At 43.2% G+C, this 14,255-nt stretch overlaps 1 protein-coding gene across 8 annotated transcripts in view; it reads right to left on the bottom strand.

Moving 5' to 3' along the window:
* NOS2 (nitric oxide synthase 2) overlaps positions 1 to 14,255 on the bottom strand; it is a 31,728-nt gene that overhangs the window by 11,640 nt on the left and 5,833 nt on the right. For 2 of the 8 annotated variants that reach the window (XM_039387141.1, XM_039387137.1), the window contains exons 2-11: positions 10,073 to 10,143; positions 5,932 to 6,021; positions 5,744 to 5,831; positions 4,899 to 5,074; positions 4,153 to 4,249; positions 3,448 to 3,570; positions 3,209 to 3,357; positions 1,118 to 1,280; positions 637 to 728; positions 107 to 248 (exon numbers count right to left, since the gene is read on the bottom strand). In XM_039387141.1, the coding sequence (XP_039243075.1) occupies positions 107 to 248; positions 637 to 728; positions 1,118 to 1,280; positions 3,209 to 3,357; positions 3,448 to 3,570; positions 4,153 to 4,249; positions 4,899 to 5,005 (873 nt within the window). In that variant the 5' untranslated portion in view covers positions 5,006 to 5,074; positions 5,744 to 5,831; positions 5,932 to 6,021; positions 10,073 to 10,143. Of the gene's footprint in view, positions 1 to 106; positions 249 to 636; positions 729 to 1,117; positions 1,281 to 3,208; positions 3,358 to 3,447; positions 3,571 to 4,152; positions 4,250 to 4,898; positions 5,075 to 5,743; positions 5,832 to 5,931; positions 12,264 to 14,255 lie in introns of all 8 variants that reach the window. The other 6 variants (XM_039387114.1, XM_027751662.2, XM_039387130.1 and 3 more) reach the window with 5 other exon arrangements.

The raw sequence follows: 14,255 nt of genomic DNA, 5'->3' as shown, positions 1-14,255 counted from the left end.
GTGAGGCTGATGGCAGGTACCTGTGTGAACTCTGCATCAACACACAAGGAACAAACCCAGGAGCTGGGTTAGCCCCGCTGGGAGCAGTGAGGCTGATGGCAGGTACCTGTGTGAACTCTGCACTGGCAGGGTCTCCCAGCACGGCCCCCCCGGGCAGGCGGTACCCGGCGTAGCGGACCAGCTGGCTGTTCCACACCCGGAAATCGTGGTGCCCGTCCGTCCGCTGCGGGAACACGGTGATGGCTGATCTGCACGAGAGACAGGCACACCCCTCACTCACACCACCACACCAACCACCGCCTCAGTTCTGAGACATATATTGTTACCAACGGAAAATATTTGGTATTTCTAAAATAAACATCAGTAGAAATAAAACCATTCATCCTCTCTACCCACCTCCCCAAATCTCAAATCCTCTGTTTTCCCCAGGAATTGCGAAAGGTTTTGTGACATCAACCATGAAAGTTAAAAATTTCAAAATGGCTGATGGGTCACATGAGAAGAACATATAAAAATACCAGGAGAATTAAAAGCAGAGACGAGTTGTCAAAATATTTAGATAAACCATTCAGGTATTTTTGATGCCAGATCTGGATGTGATTTTTGTAGTTTAAAGTTAAAATTAAAGAGACCTACCTTATATTCCCATTGTTTGTGGCATACTGAATATGACGACAGATATGCTCAAACATTTCCTGTGCTGTTTTACAGTCCCGTGCATCAAACACCTGCATGTTTCCAACAGAAATGTAAAGAACAAAACTTACTTTGAAACAGTAATGAAAGCTTGTTATTTTTCCTGTGCATTTAAGGAAAGGAAAGATTGTAGCTTCATTAGGAAAAGTTCATTTTTATAGTCTTTATATGCATCATTTTCACACACAACAGTCCTCCAAGGACCAAAACATGCACCTGGTTCCATGACACACCTGGCTCCTGTACTCACACTCCCACACGTTCTTATTCAGCTATGAAAGAGAACTACAAAAAATGATCTTATGATATGAATAGTAGGGAGTCCTCCTCAGAGCAATGGCATGTTCTACCAAAGTAAAGGACATTCTTCCAATTCCCAGCAGAGACTATTTGGTCCATAACCTCTGGATCCTTAACTTACCTGTAGATTGGACCACTGGATTCTCCCAATGCACCTGGGTGCATTCCTCCAGGCCTGTTTGGCAGCAAAGGTCAGCTCATCCTTTGTCAGATGGTAGGTTCCTGTAGTTTCTATCTCCCTGGTCACTGTTTCCAGCCGGCCTGGGTATTCTTCCATTTTTGATCTTTTGAACAGGAAACAGCCATGAAAAGAAACAATGAGAATTTCATGACTTAGAACTGATTCAAAGTGCAGACATTCTCTTTATGTTCAGGGTCAAGAACACCCCAGACATTGCTGAAGCCATGAAGCTTGTGAGCATCCTTCTGCACGAGCAGACTTCCACTGGCAGCACTGTTGTTACCTGCCTGAATGCAAGGGAGAGGATTTCCAGGGAGGGCATTGGCATCTGGGTAGGCTGAGATAGGAAAAGTCTGAATAAACACTGAGAAACCTGTTGCTGTTATAAATCTGCACTCGCTGCATGTAGACGTAAATGACTCTACCCTTTATGGAAACCTCCACTGCCTCCCAAAGGCAGCAGTTTCACTGGGCTGCAGGTGCAGAAGGCACTGTCACTGTCCCCCACCTCCCTCCACTGCACCCCACTCCTGTCCCCAGGCACAGCTGTCACTCAGTGCAGCTCTCTGGGGGCTGAGAGTTTGACCAAAAGGCAGAGGGGATTCCAGGTAATGGAATGAGTTAAGTCCACAGGACTCTGACTGAGAACTGCAGAGGAGAATTGTTTCTGGCTTTAGAATTTTAGGACTTCTGTCCTTATGGAGTGTGAATGACAGTTCACTGGCCTCATGAAGAAGCTAACACACTAGAAATTTCAGTAGTGACACCATCCTTTCACCACCCAACACATGCATGAATTTTTCACAGGCTTTTCTGTGAAGGTTTTCAGTTTAAATTTGGATTTTGTAGATTAATTTGAAAAAAAAAATTGTCAAATCACAAGCAAATGAAAACCAGAGAACAGGTGAGCTTTGTGCCAAAGGTAGGATGACAGTGACTGTCCTCTCAAAGTTCCATTACTGTCACAGGGACACAGCTCTTCTGAGCAAAGTAAGTAGGATTTTCATTCCTAAGAGCAAGTGCTGAGCAATTCCTTTGTCAGGGTAACCAACTCTAAAATTCTTTAGCTTGATAACAGAGAGTGAAGTCAAAACATTAGAAAATATCTATCACAGCACAGACAAAAATTGTTTTGTTGGCTTACAGACAGAATGAAAATAGCCTGCACTGTCTGAGAGTTTTCACATTTTCAGCAAGATGAAAGATCAAGGGCAAGCATGTAAGATACTGTAAATCAATGTGATCAAACAGCCATGAGCAGAGACACAGAGATGTGGCAAGTACAGCCTGTGTGTATGACAGGGACTTTCAGAAAGATTCAGAGGGAAGAAAGCTTTGTAGAAGAGTTCAAAGCATCTAAAGAAGTGGCCACTATTTGGGTCAGTCCCTTTGAAAGTTTGATAATGTTTTCTGATGGGATGAGCAAACACTGAATTGTTGCTTGAAAGCTCGTCAGGTGAAACGTCACTGCAAACTCTTGCACCTCAACCAGCTGTTCCAGCATTTCCTGCAACAAGATGCCTCTGCACCAGGACCATTTTTGTGAGAACCTCTTGGCATGCTCACTGAGCTTATGCTGACAGCACAGAGCAAGGCTGAGAACCAAGACTGGCCTTCCAATATTTGGCTAAAGCCTTGAAAGGAACACAGAGAAAAGGTACTTGGAACAGCACAAACAAAACAAATTATCCACATTATTCACATCTCAGACTGATCTGAGTGGAGCTAATCCCAACCCATGCCAAGAAAACAGCAGGTAACACCCTGTAAGAGAGCCCTCAATGCACTGGGATGTAGCACACTTCAAAGGGATAGGGCTGAGCAGTGCATGGTACAGAGTCCATTCCTGTGTTCCCAACCCCCTGCATTGGCACATAGAGCATATGAAGTTCAGGGGTAGTTTTATATAGCTTTTCTAACAGTCCTTATGTAGTTTTTAAATGCATGCTATGCAACAGGAACCTCCTCGAGTCTCACACACAGGTAGGGAGAGGACTTTTTTATATCAAAAATAAAGGTAAATTGGCTTACTCTTTAAATGAACTGTAGTACTGCTTGAGAAAGTCTATTGCCTGAGGCAAAAGCTCTTCCAGTGGAACTGGCCCATCTCTGGTACCTCTCACCTGGCCCTTTGGGGTCATGAGTGACCCTTGGCAGGCTTTGGTCCGGCAGTTGATAACCTGAAAAACAATAAAATGACAAAACCCAATGTTGCACTCTGTATTTTTTCAAAGTGCTGAAAAATTCCTGTTCAGATTTCTGTATTTCACCTCCTTTGCTGTCAGGTGTAGTGTGTCGAGAAAGCTGGATCCATTTTCCAAGTTTCTTATTCTTAAATGTCTTGGACATCTTGATATTTGGTTTGAAACTTTGATATCACTTTGAGGGAAGTTCTGGACAGAGAAAAGATAAAAATGTATACTGTCTTCAGATCTATTAAACATCTTGAAGTTTCATTTTAAAGTTTATTTGACCATTAAAAGGCTACAGATAAATTCAAGAAACTAGATATGTGATCTGCTCCAACATGAATATGTATTTGACTACAAAACTATTGAGCTAATCAACAGTTTGACAGGAAATGGGGGAAAAAAGTATTTTTGTACTAATCAAACAGTATCTGCCACTGCAAACACCTTTATAATTTCAGTAAGGCCTTGCCTCTGAACATAATAGTTGCAGTCTCAGGAAAACAGGGCACCAGGCAATTTTAGAGACAGGACAGGTTTGTTACTAAAGGCTGGGTCTGCAAAGGTGAATAAAGGAATCAGCCACCCCAGTCCCCACAGGCTCACCTCTTCCCTTAGGTCTTACCCAGGCTCCCTTTAGGTCAGAAAAGAACTTTCACCCAAAGATCTCCCAGCAGCCCTAACCTCCTGCAACCACAGTCAGGCCTCACAGAGAACTCTGAGCAGTTTTGAGCAGCAAGCCCCACTCCTGAACTGTTATTATCAAACAAAGATGCTGGAACACACCTCTCCCTCCTGCCCGGCCTTTGCCGAAGTCACGACGGGCAGCACCTTGATCTGCTTCTTGCTCGGATCATACAATTGGGCATCATCCTTTTCTAAGCTTTAAAAGGGAGAAAGAGAATTTAGTATAAAGTGACATGCTTGGGTTTGATTAGTTTTGCCCTCAGCATCAGCAGGGAGATGCTCAGCACTGTCTCTGAAAGTTGTGCTGAGCCCATAAGCCAAGCAGGGAGGGGAGCAGTGGACCAGGAGTCAAAAGTAAAGCCAGAGTGTCACCCTTCCCAGGGCACTGTGTGGGAAGGAAAACAACAGATATGAAACCTGAAATAATTAACAGCCCGAAGACTGAGAAATTTGCATCTGCAACTTATTTTATACAGTGCCTTGTATGAATTGCATCACAGAAATACTTTACCAACTTAATTACAGCATAAATAATCACTTTGCTATTTTTATAGCACACAAATGCCTCCTGATAATACATGAAACCATTATAATACCAAATAAATTTAGAACTATGAAAGATAAAGCAAGATGATTTACATCCTCAATGACTGTATAACTTAAACACAAAAGTTTAATGTCCATTACCAAGTAACACCACCCAGGGACCCCCAGGGACAATATTCTTTTGTTAATATTAGTGTTTTGGAAACACATTACAGGTTTCTCCAGAACCCAAACTACTTAATATCTTCCCTTTTCAAATGAAAAACAAACTATGAAACTATTAAGGACCAGGATCTTACCCACGGATCTTCCTATTTTTCTCCACGTTGTTATTGAAATCCTTCTCTCCAGAGTACTGGCTCTTGGCAGCACGAGATTTGAACACAAACTGCCAGGGGCACAGCATTTTCTATGCTTTACTTGTGGTCTTAGTTCACAGTGCTGAAACCTTGTTCTGTGTGTTATGGGAACACTTCTGAGGACAGAGAAAACCCAGCAAGGTCAGTTTTTACCCAAGAGGGTAACTCCCTTTAACATCACTTAGAAACTCCCCAGACTAACTGATCTGACCTAACTAACATCCTGTTTTTAAATGACAATTGCTTGACACTCAGAGTAGGGATACCTAAACTACCACTGCTTTGTCAGTGTAATGCTGCAGCCATGTATTAATCTAAAATACTGGCAAGAGAATTTCAAATGTCCCCCAGTCGTGTAAAGCAGCAAAAATCGGTGTCTGAGCAGACCAAGCTTAGAAAAGGGATGTGAAATGTTGCTCTGTTATCCACACATCACACAGTAATGAAGAAAGAGAGAAAGAAAGAAAGAGAGAAAGAAAGAAGGAAAGAAAGAAAGAAAAAAAGAAAGAAAGAAGGAAGGAAAGGTTAGAAAAAGAGAAACAGAAAGAGAAAAAAGGAGGAAAAACCCCAAACAAACATAAAAACAATACACAAAGAGAAAAAGGAGGAAAAGGAAAAAAACTTAAGAAAAATAGGAAAAATAATAATAGGGAAAAAAAGAAAAAAGAAGAAAGAGAGCAGACTCACATTTCCCTTCACTGCATCAGAGTAAGAACCTGCTTTGTGTTCTGCATCCCAGGGTTCTGTGGATAACACTGACAGTGTTACCTGTTATATGCACAAACCTTTAAATCAGCAGAAAGGGGGGACAAAGTTTTCAGAGCAGCTAGACAGCTTGGGATAGAGCAGGAGACTGAGTCCAACACTTTGCTCCTAATACAGAAAGAAAGATACAGTTTGTCATATAATTACTTCACCTGTGAGCTGCAGTAAATGAATGACAGAATGAACAACTGGCCACAGTGATTCTTACCGGGCTCTGTGAGGTGCTCCCAACCCTGCCAGGAGAGGCTCTTCTCTGTCAGAGTTTCTTGACTTTAATCTCTCAGGCTCTGTATCCCTCCTGGGAGGCAAAAGCATTTTATACTCCAGACCATGTATGCAAAACAGCTGAGTAAGGCTGGACATGGAGACTGAAAAAAAAGGGGGATTCCCAAGATGTCCTGTATTGGAGAAGTGGAGGGTGTGTGGCTGAGCAGCATTACATAACCTGTGTGAGGAGGGCAGGGCAGCCACCAGCTCCTGATGCTGGAGCATCCCATCCTTCCCCTGCTGCCACAGCCCTCATTCCTGCTCCATGGGAACGGCAGGGGATCACCTCAACACCGTTTGCAACCTTGCACAAGTGTTAAAATTAAAATAAATAAATCCTGAAAGGCTTCTTACAGCTTGAGCACTGTGTGGCCAGTCTCCATGCCTGTACATTACCTACAGCTGCAGGAAGAGAGTGAGCAACTTCAAGAGAAATTTTAGAGCCATAGAACTTTACAGTGTGGGCCAGGAAAGCATTTAATCAGGTGATTGTAACTAAGGACAGGTATTTTACATTTTACAAAACTATACTCCCTCCTTACTTTTGGTCAAGTTTACTCAACAGAATATGTGCAGAATTCCTTGCTCTCCAGAGCTGCCTGTTCTGCCTGTTGCTGCCTGCAAGCTTTGTCCCCTGGTGCTTTTCCAAAGCAGTAGGAATACTAAAAGGAAACTGCAGTCCCTGCAGTGTAAACCATAGCCACTGTGCTGTATGTGGGAATAGCAGCAGGACAGCTGGGTAGGATTGTTGAGCTGATTTTCAATGTTAGATAACACGTACCTATTACAAAGCCAGGCTTCTCCTGCAGTCTGGAAGGCACAAGCCCTCCAGGACCAGGGCTGGCAGCAGTGCCAAGTGCTGCCAGGCACCTGCAGCCCACAAGAGCAGTGCCAGGCCAGTGCACCAGCAGGGATTTTGACTTGCTTTATTTGTTCCTTGGATAATATTATGTATGGCTATTTTAAGGAATCCGTTTACAAACTAAAGATGATAACTGCTGACTAATATGAGGTCAAATGTGGCACAGTGATAACCAGAGAGATTTAGAGGTGCCGACCGACCAAAGGTTTACAGAAATGAGGCCCAAGGCAGAGAGAGAAATGAGGAAACGCACGTTCATTTTTCACCTGGCACACTTGTATTGGACGAGCTCGGGCAAGGTGTTTTCTTCTCCCTGTGTCTAGTTTCTGTGTTTGAAAAGTTCTTGTATAAAGCACTGCTAGAGGCAAAGCAAGTGCTGTGCACACGTGTTCATGCACAAGATCCCCTGTATATAATCCAGGGTTGCTAGACATCAGCCTCTTGAAAAATAGACCTGAGTTTTCTGAGCATTCATCTTCTTGGCTGTATCAAGCCTGTGCTGCTTTGCATCCACTTCTCGTGGATTTTCACAACTGGATTTTTTCTTTAATTTGATGCCTTTTCTCTCATCAGAATTAGCGGCCACATCCCTTTGTTTAAAATACTCCAGACATCTAATCAGCAGCAGAAATGATGTGTGAGCTGTGTCTCAATGTCATGCCATGAAGTTCTGGCTTTACATTCTTCTTTGCATTTGCTATTTTGTCAGAGTTTAAAAATCCTATTTGCATCCTCCCCTTTCTTATTAACCTCACTTTTCTACAGAGCATGGGGAATCTTAATGTCTAGTACAGTAAGAAAGAACATATCTTAGTAGAAATTTAATTGAATTCAACTCTGTCCAATGGCTTCTAAGCCTTTAATATTCACCTTCCTTATTTCCCTGGGCTTGGAGACTGCTGAAATCCAGGAAAGGCTATGTAGGGATTGGATATGAAAAATCAGATTTGGGATAACCAGAGGAGAAGAAACATCTTTCCTTAGGAGAACTGTTTAAAGGATTGGCCAAGGTACAGCCATTCGGGGAACTGCTTAATCACTCCAGTTGCTCAAACAAGATCTGTTTTTTTAATCACTGAAATCAGTAATAAAACTCCCTCTGTACAGTAAGAACAAGAGAGCACCATTCATTTCTCAGGTGGAGTCAGAGATTAACTAAACAAGCTCACTGTGCACTCCTTCTACAAATATTCTACACCGCTTGGAAGGTTTTTCTTTCAGAAAATCAATTCTGCACATATTTTCTATTTTTGCACAGCCACTTCTGCCTCTGCCATATCAGAATGCAAGAACCAGTCGCTTTCCTTGCATTAAACTTTGATGAAAGGGGTGCCCTTTCCAAGCAGACTGTTTGACCTATTCAATGGCATGCTGACCATTTTGTCATTTGGAGTCAAATTTTGTTTTGTTTCTGAATGTGTGATGGTCTGCAGTCTCAATAATCAACTTTCTGCTATTTTCTTCCAACTAAGCTGTATTATGTGTCTGATACTATAATATATATCATATCTGCAAGATTCTGCATTAGCTCAAGCTCTGTTTGTAAGGTTGCTGCCCTAAGCTCAGGACATCTTGAGTCTTCAAAGCAAACCTGACAACAAGGGCTGATTTTCCCAATTTCATGGAACCCTGAAGAGACAATGTTCAACTGTCCCAACTTTTCATAGGTTACCAGTGAATTTTTTCTAACTCTTTTTTCCTAACTAACCTAACTATTGTCAGAATTCTGCATGTGACACCACAATAAGTACAAATAGTGGGGCCTCTGTAAACACTTGGCACATCAGATTTGTTGGGGCTTCCCTTGCCCTTTCCATGCTAAGGGTGAAGTAAGTTCCATTTCCATCTACAAACTGATGGCTCTGCCTTTATGTATTTCCTTTCCTGAGGAAACATACTCTGCTTCCTGCTTTACCACTTGATCACTGGCTGGACAGGAAATTTGGTCCTTAAACCAGCAGCAGCATACAATCATTAAAAAAGCACTGGGAAGGACCCCCTCATGGCACCGGTCCATCTCCCTGCCCCAGCAGCAAGATCAGCTGCAACAAGGTATTCTGGAGCAGCAGAACACAATTACAGGGCAGTGTGAGGAGCAGGACTGGGGCAGAACAGCTCCCTGGTAACCTGGGCTGGGACTGAGGAATCAGAGAACCAGTGGAAGTGGGGCGGGAGCACAAAAGGCATTTACACCCCGAAATGCACTCACCAGTTCTGTGAAATGCTCACTGCTTCTGTCACAAGTGGCCACTTTGTGGTACAAATAACTCATTGGGATGGCATTCACTCACTTTCTGTTCCTTTTCTGGGCTGAAGTGCTGCTTCTCTACTGCCTATGAGGCTTCAGTCACATTTCCCAGCTTGCTGTCACTGAACTGTTGGAGAGACATTTCCCTGGCAACACTTTAGTGTGTATTTACTTTAGTGTGTATTTCATACCGAAAAAGTTTTTGTAAGACAAGTATTGTCTCTTTGTGCTGTCTCCAATGCCTGGCATGACAGGCACTGAGCCACAGGAAAGCCTCTCTGGACTTTTTCAACTCAGAGGTAAATAAATACATAAATAATGGCAATGGTGAGGGTTTGTGGCACAGCCTGGGTGCCAGATCACCCTGGGATCGTACCTGCAAGTCTCAGTTTGCCAGTAACACTGCACTGCTCATCCGAAAATGTCATCTGCAAAAAACACATTTCTAGCCTCCTAATTCCTACACTAAAAATTAAAAGCTCCAGAAATTGCTGAGAAAGCCTGTGATACATGGGCTGTGAGGCATCCAGCAGTTGTGTGATAGGAAATTTTGAAAAGGTATAGGTGACCCACTTCTGTTGGTCTTATTTTTCAGTGCTCGCAAATCTCAAGGAGGTACATTTCAGTCACTGTCCTTAAAGCTCTCCTGAGCATGCTGAAAATGTTCTGTACTAAAGGATGGGGACAGAAACAGTGACAACTGCATATACAAATCACACCTTTAAATGTCTAATGGAGTCATGTAAAGTGAAACTGGTAACTCCTATAAAAATGCAAGACTTCAGTGTTATCAACTTGTTACATTTAATTTAGAACATTAAAAACAAAATAAAAATAATTTTAAGGACACTTTCCTTCCTTATGACATTCCACTCTTAAACATACAAAAGAAATTGGGCTGTGTAAACCAACTCCCAGGGACTGCGTGTCTTAAAATGAAGATTAAGGCAATGATACAAGAGAGCTTCTCACCAATTCTCCCTGCCTTTATTCTCTGGAACCCCCACAGATCCACTGGTTTTACTGGAAGCTTTGTGTGGTTTCTGGCAAAGAAAGATACAATTAGTGATAATAATTACTACTGTCTAAAAAGCTGCTCCCAAATATCTCCTCTCACTGCCTACTGTCAATCTTCTTCTTTTATACTGGTTTGATTTTTCATTTCCCAAAGAACATTCATTTGGTTTGAGTCTTCCCCCAGACTTTGCAAGATGTCAACTCTGTTTTTTTGGGTGTGTTCTGATTGCTTACTATTCCTTTAAGGTTTTATCATATTCACCACGAACTGTAGTCTCTTCTTCACTGGCTTCTTCATTATTTTGAAGTTTTCTTTCATTCAGTGGGGATAAAAACTCTATCAAAAGCAAAATAAAAGGCCCAGGCCTACGTGCTTGAAAATATGCAAATACAAGTAGAATCCCAGTCTGGACTCCTTTTTAGTTTCTGCAGATTGAAGGGGCATTAAAAGCAGCAGTTGAGGGTGGGAAGGGACCCCCCCAGTGAGGGTTGAGGGAACGTTTCATTTGCCACCTCCTGCTCCTCAGTGGAAGGCTGCACGTCAAATGATGGCAGGGCAGGGTGGAAAATTTCCCTATGTTAACATCTGAGGGCAGAAATGAAAGTTAAGGAGAGTGCTAAATTTACAGTGCCGTGCCTGTAAACCCACCCCTTCCTGTCTGCTCAGGGTCAGCCCGGCCAAACTCAGACGTGCAGAAATAACAAAATTCCCTCATCAGTCACCCTTTCCAAAATTCCACTGTGTGCATATCACAACCAGGGGCGAGGAAGTGAGGCAGGGACAAAGGCAGGAGACAGTCAATAGCCAGATTTTGTGTGCCTGGCTGCACATTGGCTCAAGCAGAAGCAATTGCTGACACCTCCTGACTCACTGCTGGGATCCTCAGCCACGGCTGCAGCAGCAAAGGCATCCTTTAGGGAAAGCATGGCCTGAGGAGGGAACTCCAATTTCAGTAACAGAGCACTGGCTGAGGGCAATTTCTAACCAAGGACAGGTAACAGAAGAGATTTGAATACTGGTTTTCAAAAACCCTCAAATTTATGGACTGGCATGTAGAACAGAATATTGAAGTATAAAAGTAACTTCAATTCTGAACATTTAAAACTTCAGTGTGAAAAACACAGAGCACTGCTGAAACAATTCCAGCAAAACTCCCAGGCTTGTCTTTCCTGCTGCCCTCGGAGTCTCTGCTGCTGCCCTGCTGGTCTCTCCCTGCCCCTGACACCTCCTTCACCTGCCCCTGACAACTTCCTTCACCTGCCCCTGACACCTCTTTCACCTGCTCATGTGTTTGCTGCACATTCAAAGTCACACTTGGGCCAGTGCATCTCAGTCTATCCACCACCACTGCAGGTTGACCTGCTTACCATGGTTCCTGGACAGAGACAGGGGTCCTCTCAGGCAATTTTATGGCTCTGCTTTATCTTTATGAGTCTTTTTACTACTTAAATTGATTTTAAGGACTCCTTGCTAAGCACTACAGTTAGGCCAGTCTTGCCTAGGCCTGCACAGCTTTCAGTGTCTGTGTGAATTACATCACATTTCCAAACCTTCTGTGAGAGTGAAATTTCCTTCCTCTGCCCTTTCCATAAGGGAAACAGTGCCAGAGGGTGGGGGTATGAGCTTACAGCTCCTTTTCTAGCAACTCTCTCTCTTCCCCTACCAAAAAAGACAATTCCTGTGGCACATTCTTCAGCATCTTCAGAGTATTTTTAGTCAGTTTTCATTGATTTTGAGCTGCAAGTCCAGCTCAATACTTGCACATCGAAATACAGACATGGAAACACAGACAGCACTAATACACTGAAATACGGACCATTTCCCTGGTCAGTCTCTGTTGAGCATCACAGAACACAACTTTCTGCTACTCTGCTGCCACTTCCAATTCACGGACTGAATATCTGGACTAATTTAGGACATTTTGTCTCCCATCACAAATCTAAATAAAGATATCAATGTGAACATATCCTCTCACTGCATCTCCTATTTTTTTGAATTTGTTTGTTGGTCATCCAATGACTGTGTACCTGGAGGAACACTCACCCTACACTTTCAGTGAGTAGGGGACGAGCAGTCTTTAACATCCAGCTCTCTTCAGGCAGTGCTGCCAGCGTGGTGCTTCCCTGTGTCCTGGTGCTGTGGCTCCTGTCACATACACAGGACATGCTTTTGAAATATGGTCCCACAAACTCTGACTAATCCTCCATCACTGAATAAATCAACTATTTCTTCATTTGGAACTGCCTAGCAAGCAAACCCAACGTGTAGGTGAACCTGAGGCAGCTGCTGGAATAGGGTACCCTGAATAGTGCTGGGATTTATGGAAAATTCCTCAAACATAACTCCAGTAACTGAAACAAATCCCATAAAAAACTGACATCATGCAGAGGTTTATAGGAGAATGAAGGTTGGAAGGGATTCCCAGCATTTCATCCAGTTCAACCTCCTGCCCAAAGCAGGGTCAGCTGTGAGGTGAGGGCTTGATCCAGATTGGTCCTGAGGACTTCCAAGGAAGGAGACTGCACAACAGTCTGTTGTTACTCTACTGCTAGGCTGTCTTCATGGGGATAAAGTTTCTCCTTATACCCAGCCTGGACTTCTCATCTCAACTTCTGCCCACTGCTCCTCATCTTCCCACCAGGCACCACCACAGAGAGCCTGGCTCCATCTCCTCAGTGACCTCCTGAAAGCCACTGGAAGGCTGCAAGAGTCTTCTCCAGGCTGAACGAGCCCTGTTCCTTCAGCCTCTCCTCATGAGGCACAGGCCCTCCACTGAGCTCACTCTTCGTGTACTGGAGATCCAGACTGGACACAACAGTCCACCAGTAAAAGATGCAGATACTCCAGCTGTGCTGCTTTTCCTTCCTCACTCCCTTTGGTTCAGAATTCCAGGCTAGGGACATACTATTTAGCTTGGTTTTCATTCAGTGAGCAAACACTGCTGAGACAACTCTTGACCGCACTGACAGAGAGGATGGGCTCTGAAGCTACATTTGGAAGGGGGGACATCACTTGGGAGTTTGAAAAGTCACTTATTAAAAATACAAAAAAGAGATGTGGAGGAATGTGTGTTGACACAGAGTAAGATCAAATTCTAGAACATGATGAGTGGCTTTATAGAGTGGGTTAAATCACAGGGGTTAATTATAATAAACAGTCCTAGTACACACATCAAAGAATCATTACAGATTAATTAGCAGGTGCTATTATTAGCCATAACAATTTTTGTCTCCATTTCCAAAAGGATAAGATGCAAAATAATTACTTCATGCAGTCTAAATGCTTCATCCAACTCTTGCAGTGAGGTGTATTTGGACCACAGGCACCAAAGCCAGAGGAGCTGGTGCAGACTGTGTACTCCACTTAAGGGACAAAAATAGTAAGCTTTTTGGTCAAAAACATGTTCTTGCCTAACCTTGTTTTTATGATGATTAGTTCTGACTTAGTCACTTGAAACCTGGTAGAAGGGAACATAAAGGGGAATTTTCTGTCTTTACAACACTGTCCACCAGGTTTCAGGAGCTCAAGAGCTCTCTGACCAGCCAAGCTAAAAATCATTACATCATTTCCTTCTTTCTTCTCACGTATGAGCTTTGAAGGCTTAATTGCAATCTGAGAATTCTCTGAAAGAACACACTGTTCCTCCTCCTAGTGGGGTTTTGGGGATCAATAGTTCCTGTACTTCCATAAAGTGTCTAAATCCTCATCCAACATAACATCTTTGATTCCAACTTCCTCCCAGGTTTTTGCTTTTGAAATCCCATTTCTTTTCAATGGAAGAGCAAAGCTGCATGTGAAATGACTGGTACCCTGAAATGACTTCACACTGACAAGAGATAAATCCTCACAGGCTTGATTTGGTAGAATGACCATTGCAGAGAAAATGGGTTCTCAAGTACCTGCTCACACAGTGTCTGACAGCTTTGGATAAGAATGCAAGAAATGATAGTTTGTGCATGGTTTTGGTAGGGTTTTGTAATAAGGTCCTACCCAGTCAGATGATCATTTTGCAAGACACACAGCATCCAATCTCTGATTAACCAGCAGAAGTCAGTGCACCACGGAGAAGGAAGGACCCAGGTCAGTGGTAAATGAGAGCAGTATAAACCACTGATCTGCAAACCATCAACTCATTTT

This window comes from Pipra filicauda, unplaced genomic scaffold, assembly GCF_003945595.2.
Source record: "Pipra filicauda isolate LSUMZ 115617 unplaced genomic scaffold, ASM394559v2 scaffold120_size2142806_pilon, whole genome shotgun sequence".
Taxonomy (NCBI): Eukaryota; Metazoa; Chordata; class Aves; order Passeriformes; family Pipridae; genus Pipra; species Pipra filicauda.
Note: the sequence above shows the minus strand (reverse complement) of the source record. Positions and strands in the feature narration are given on the sequence as shown.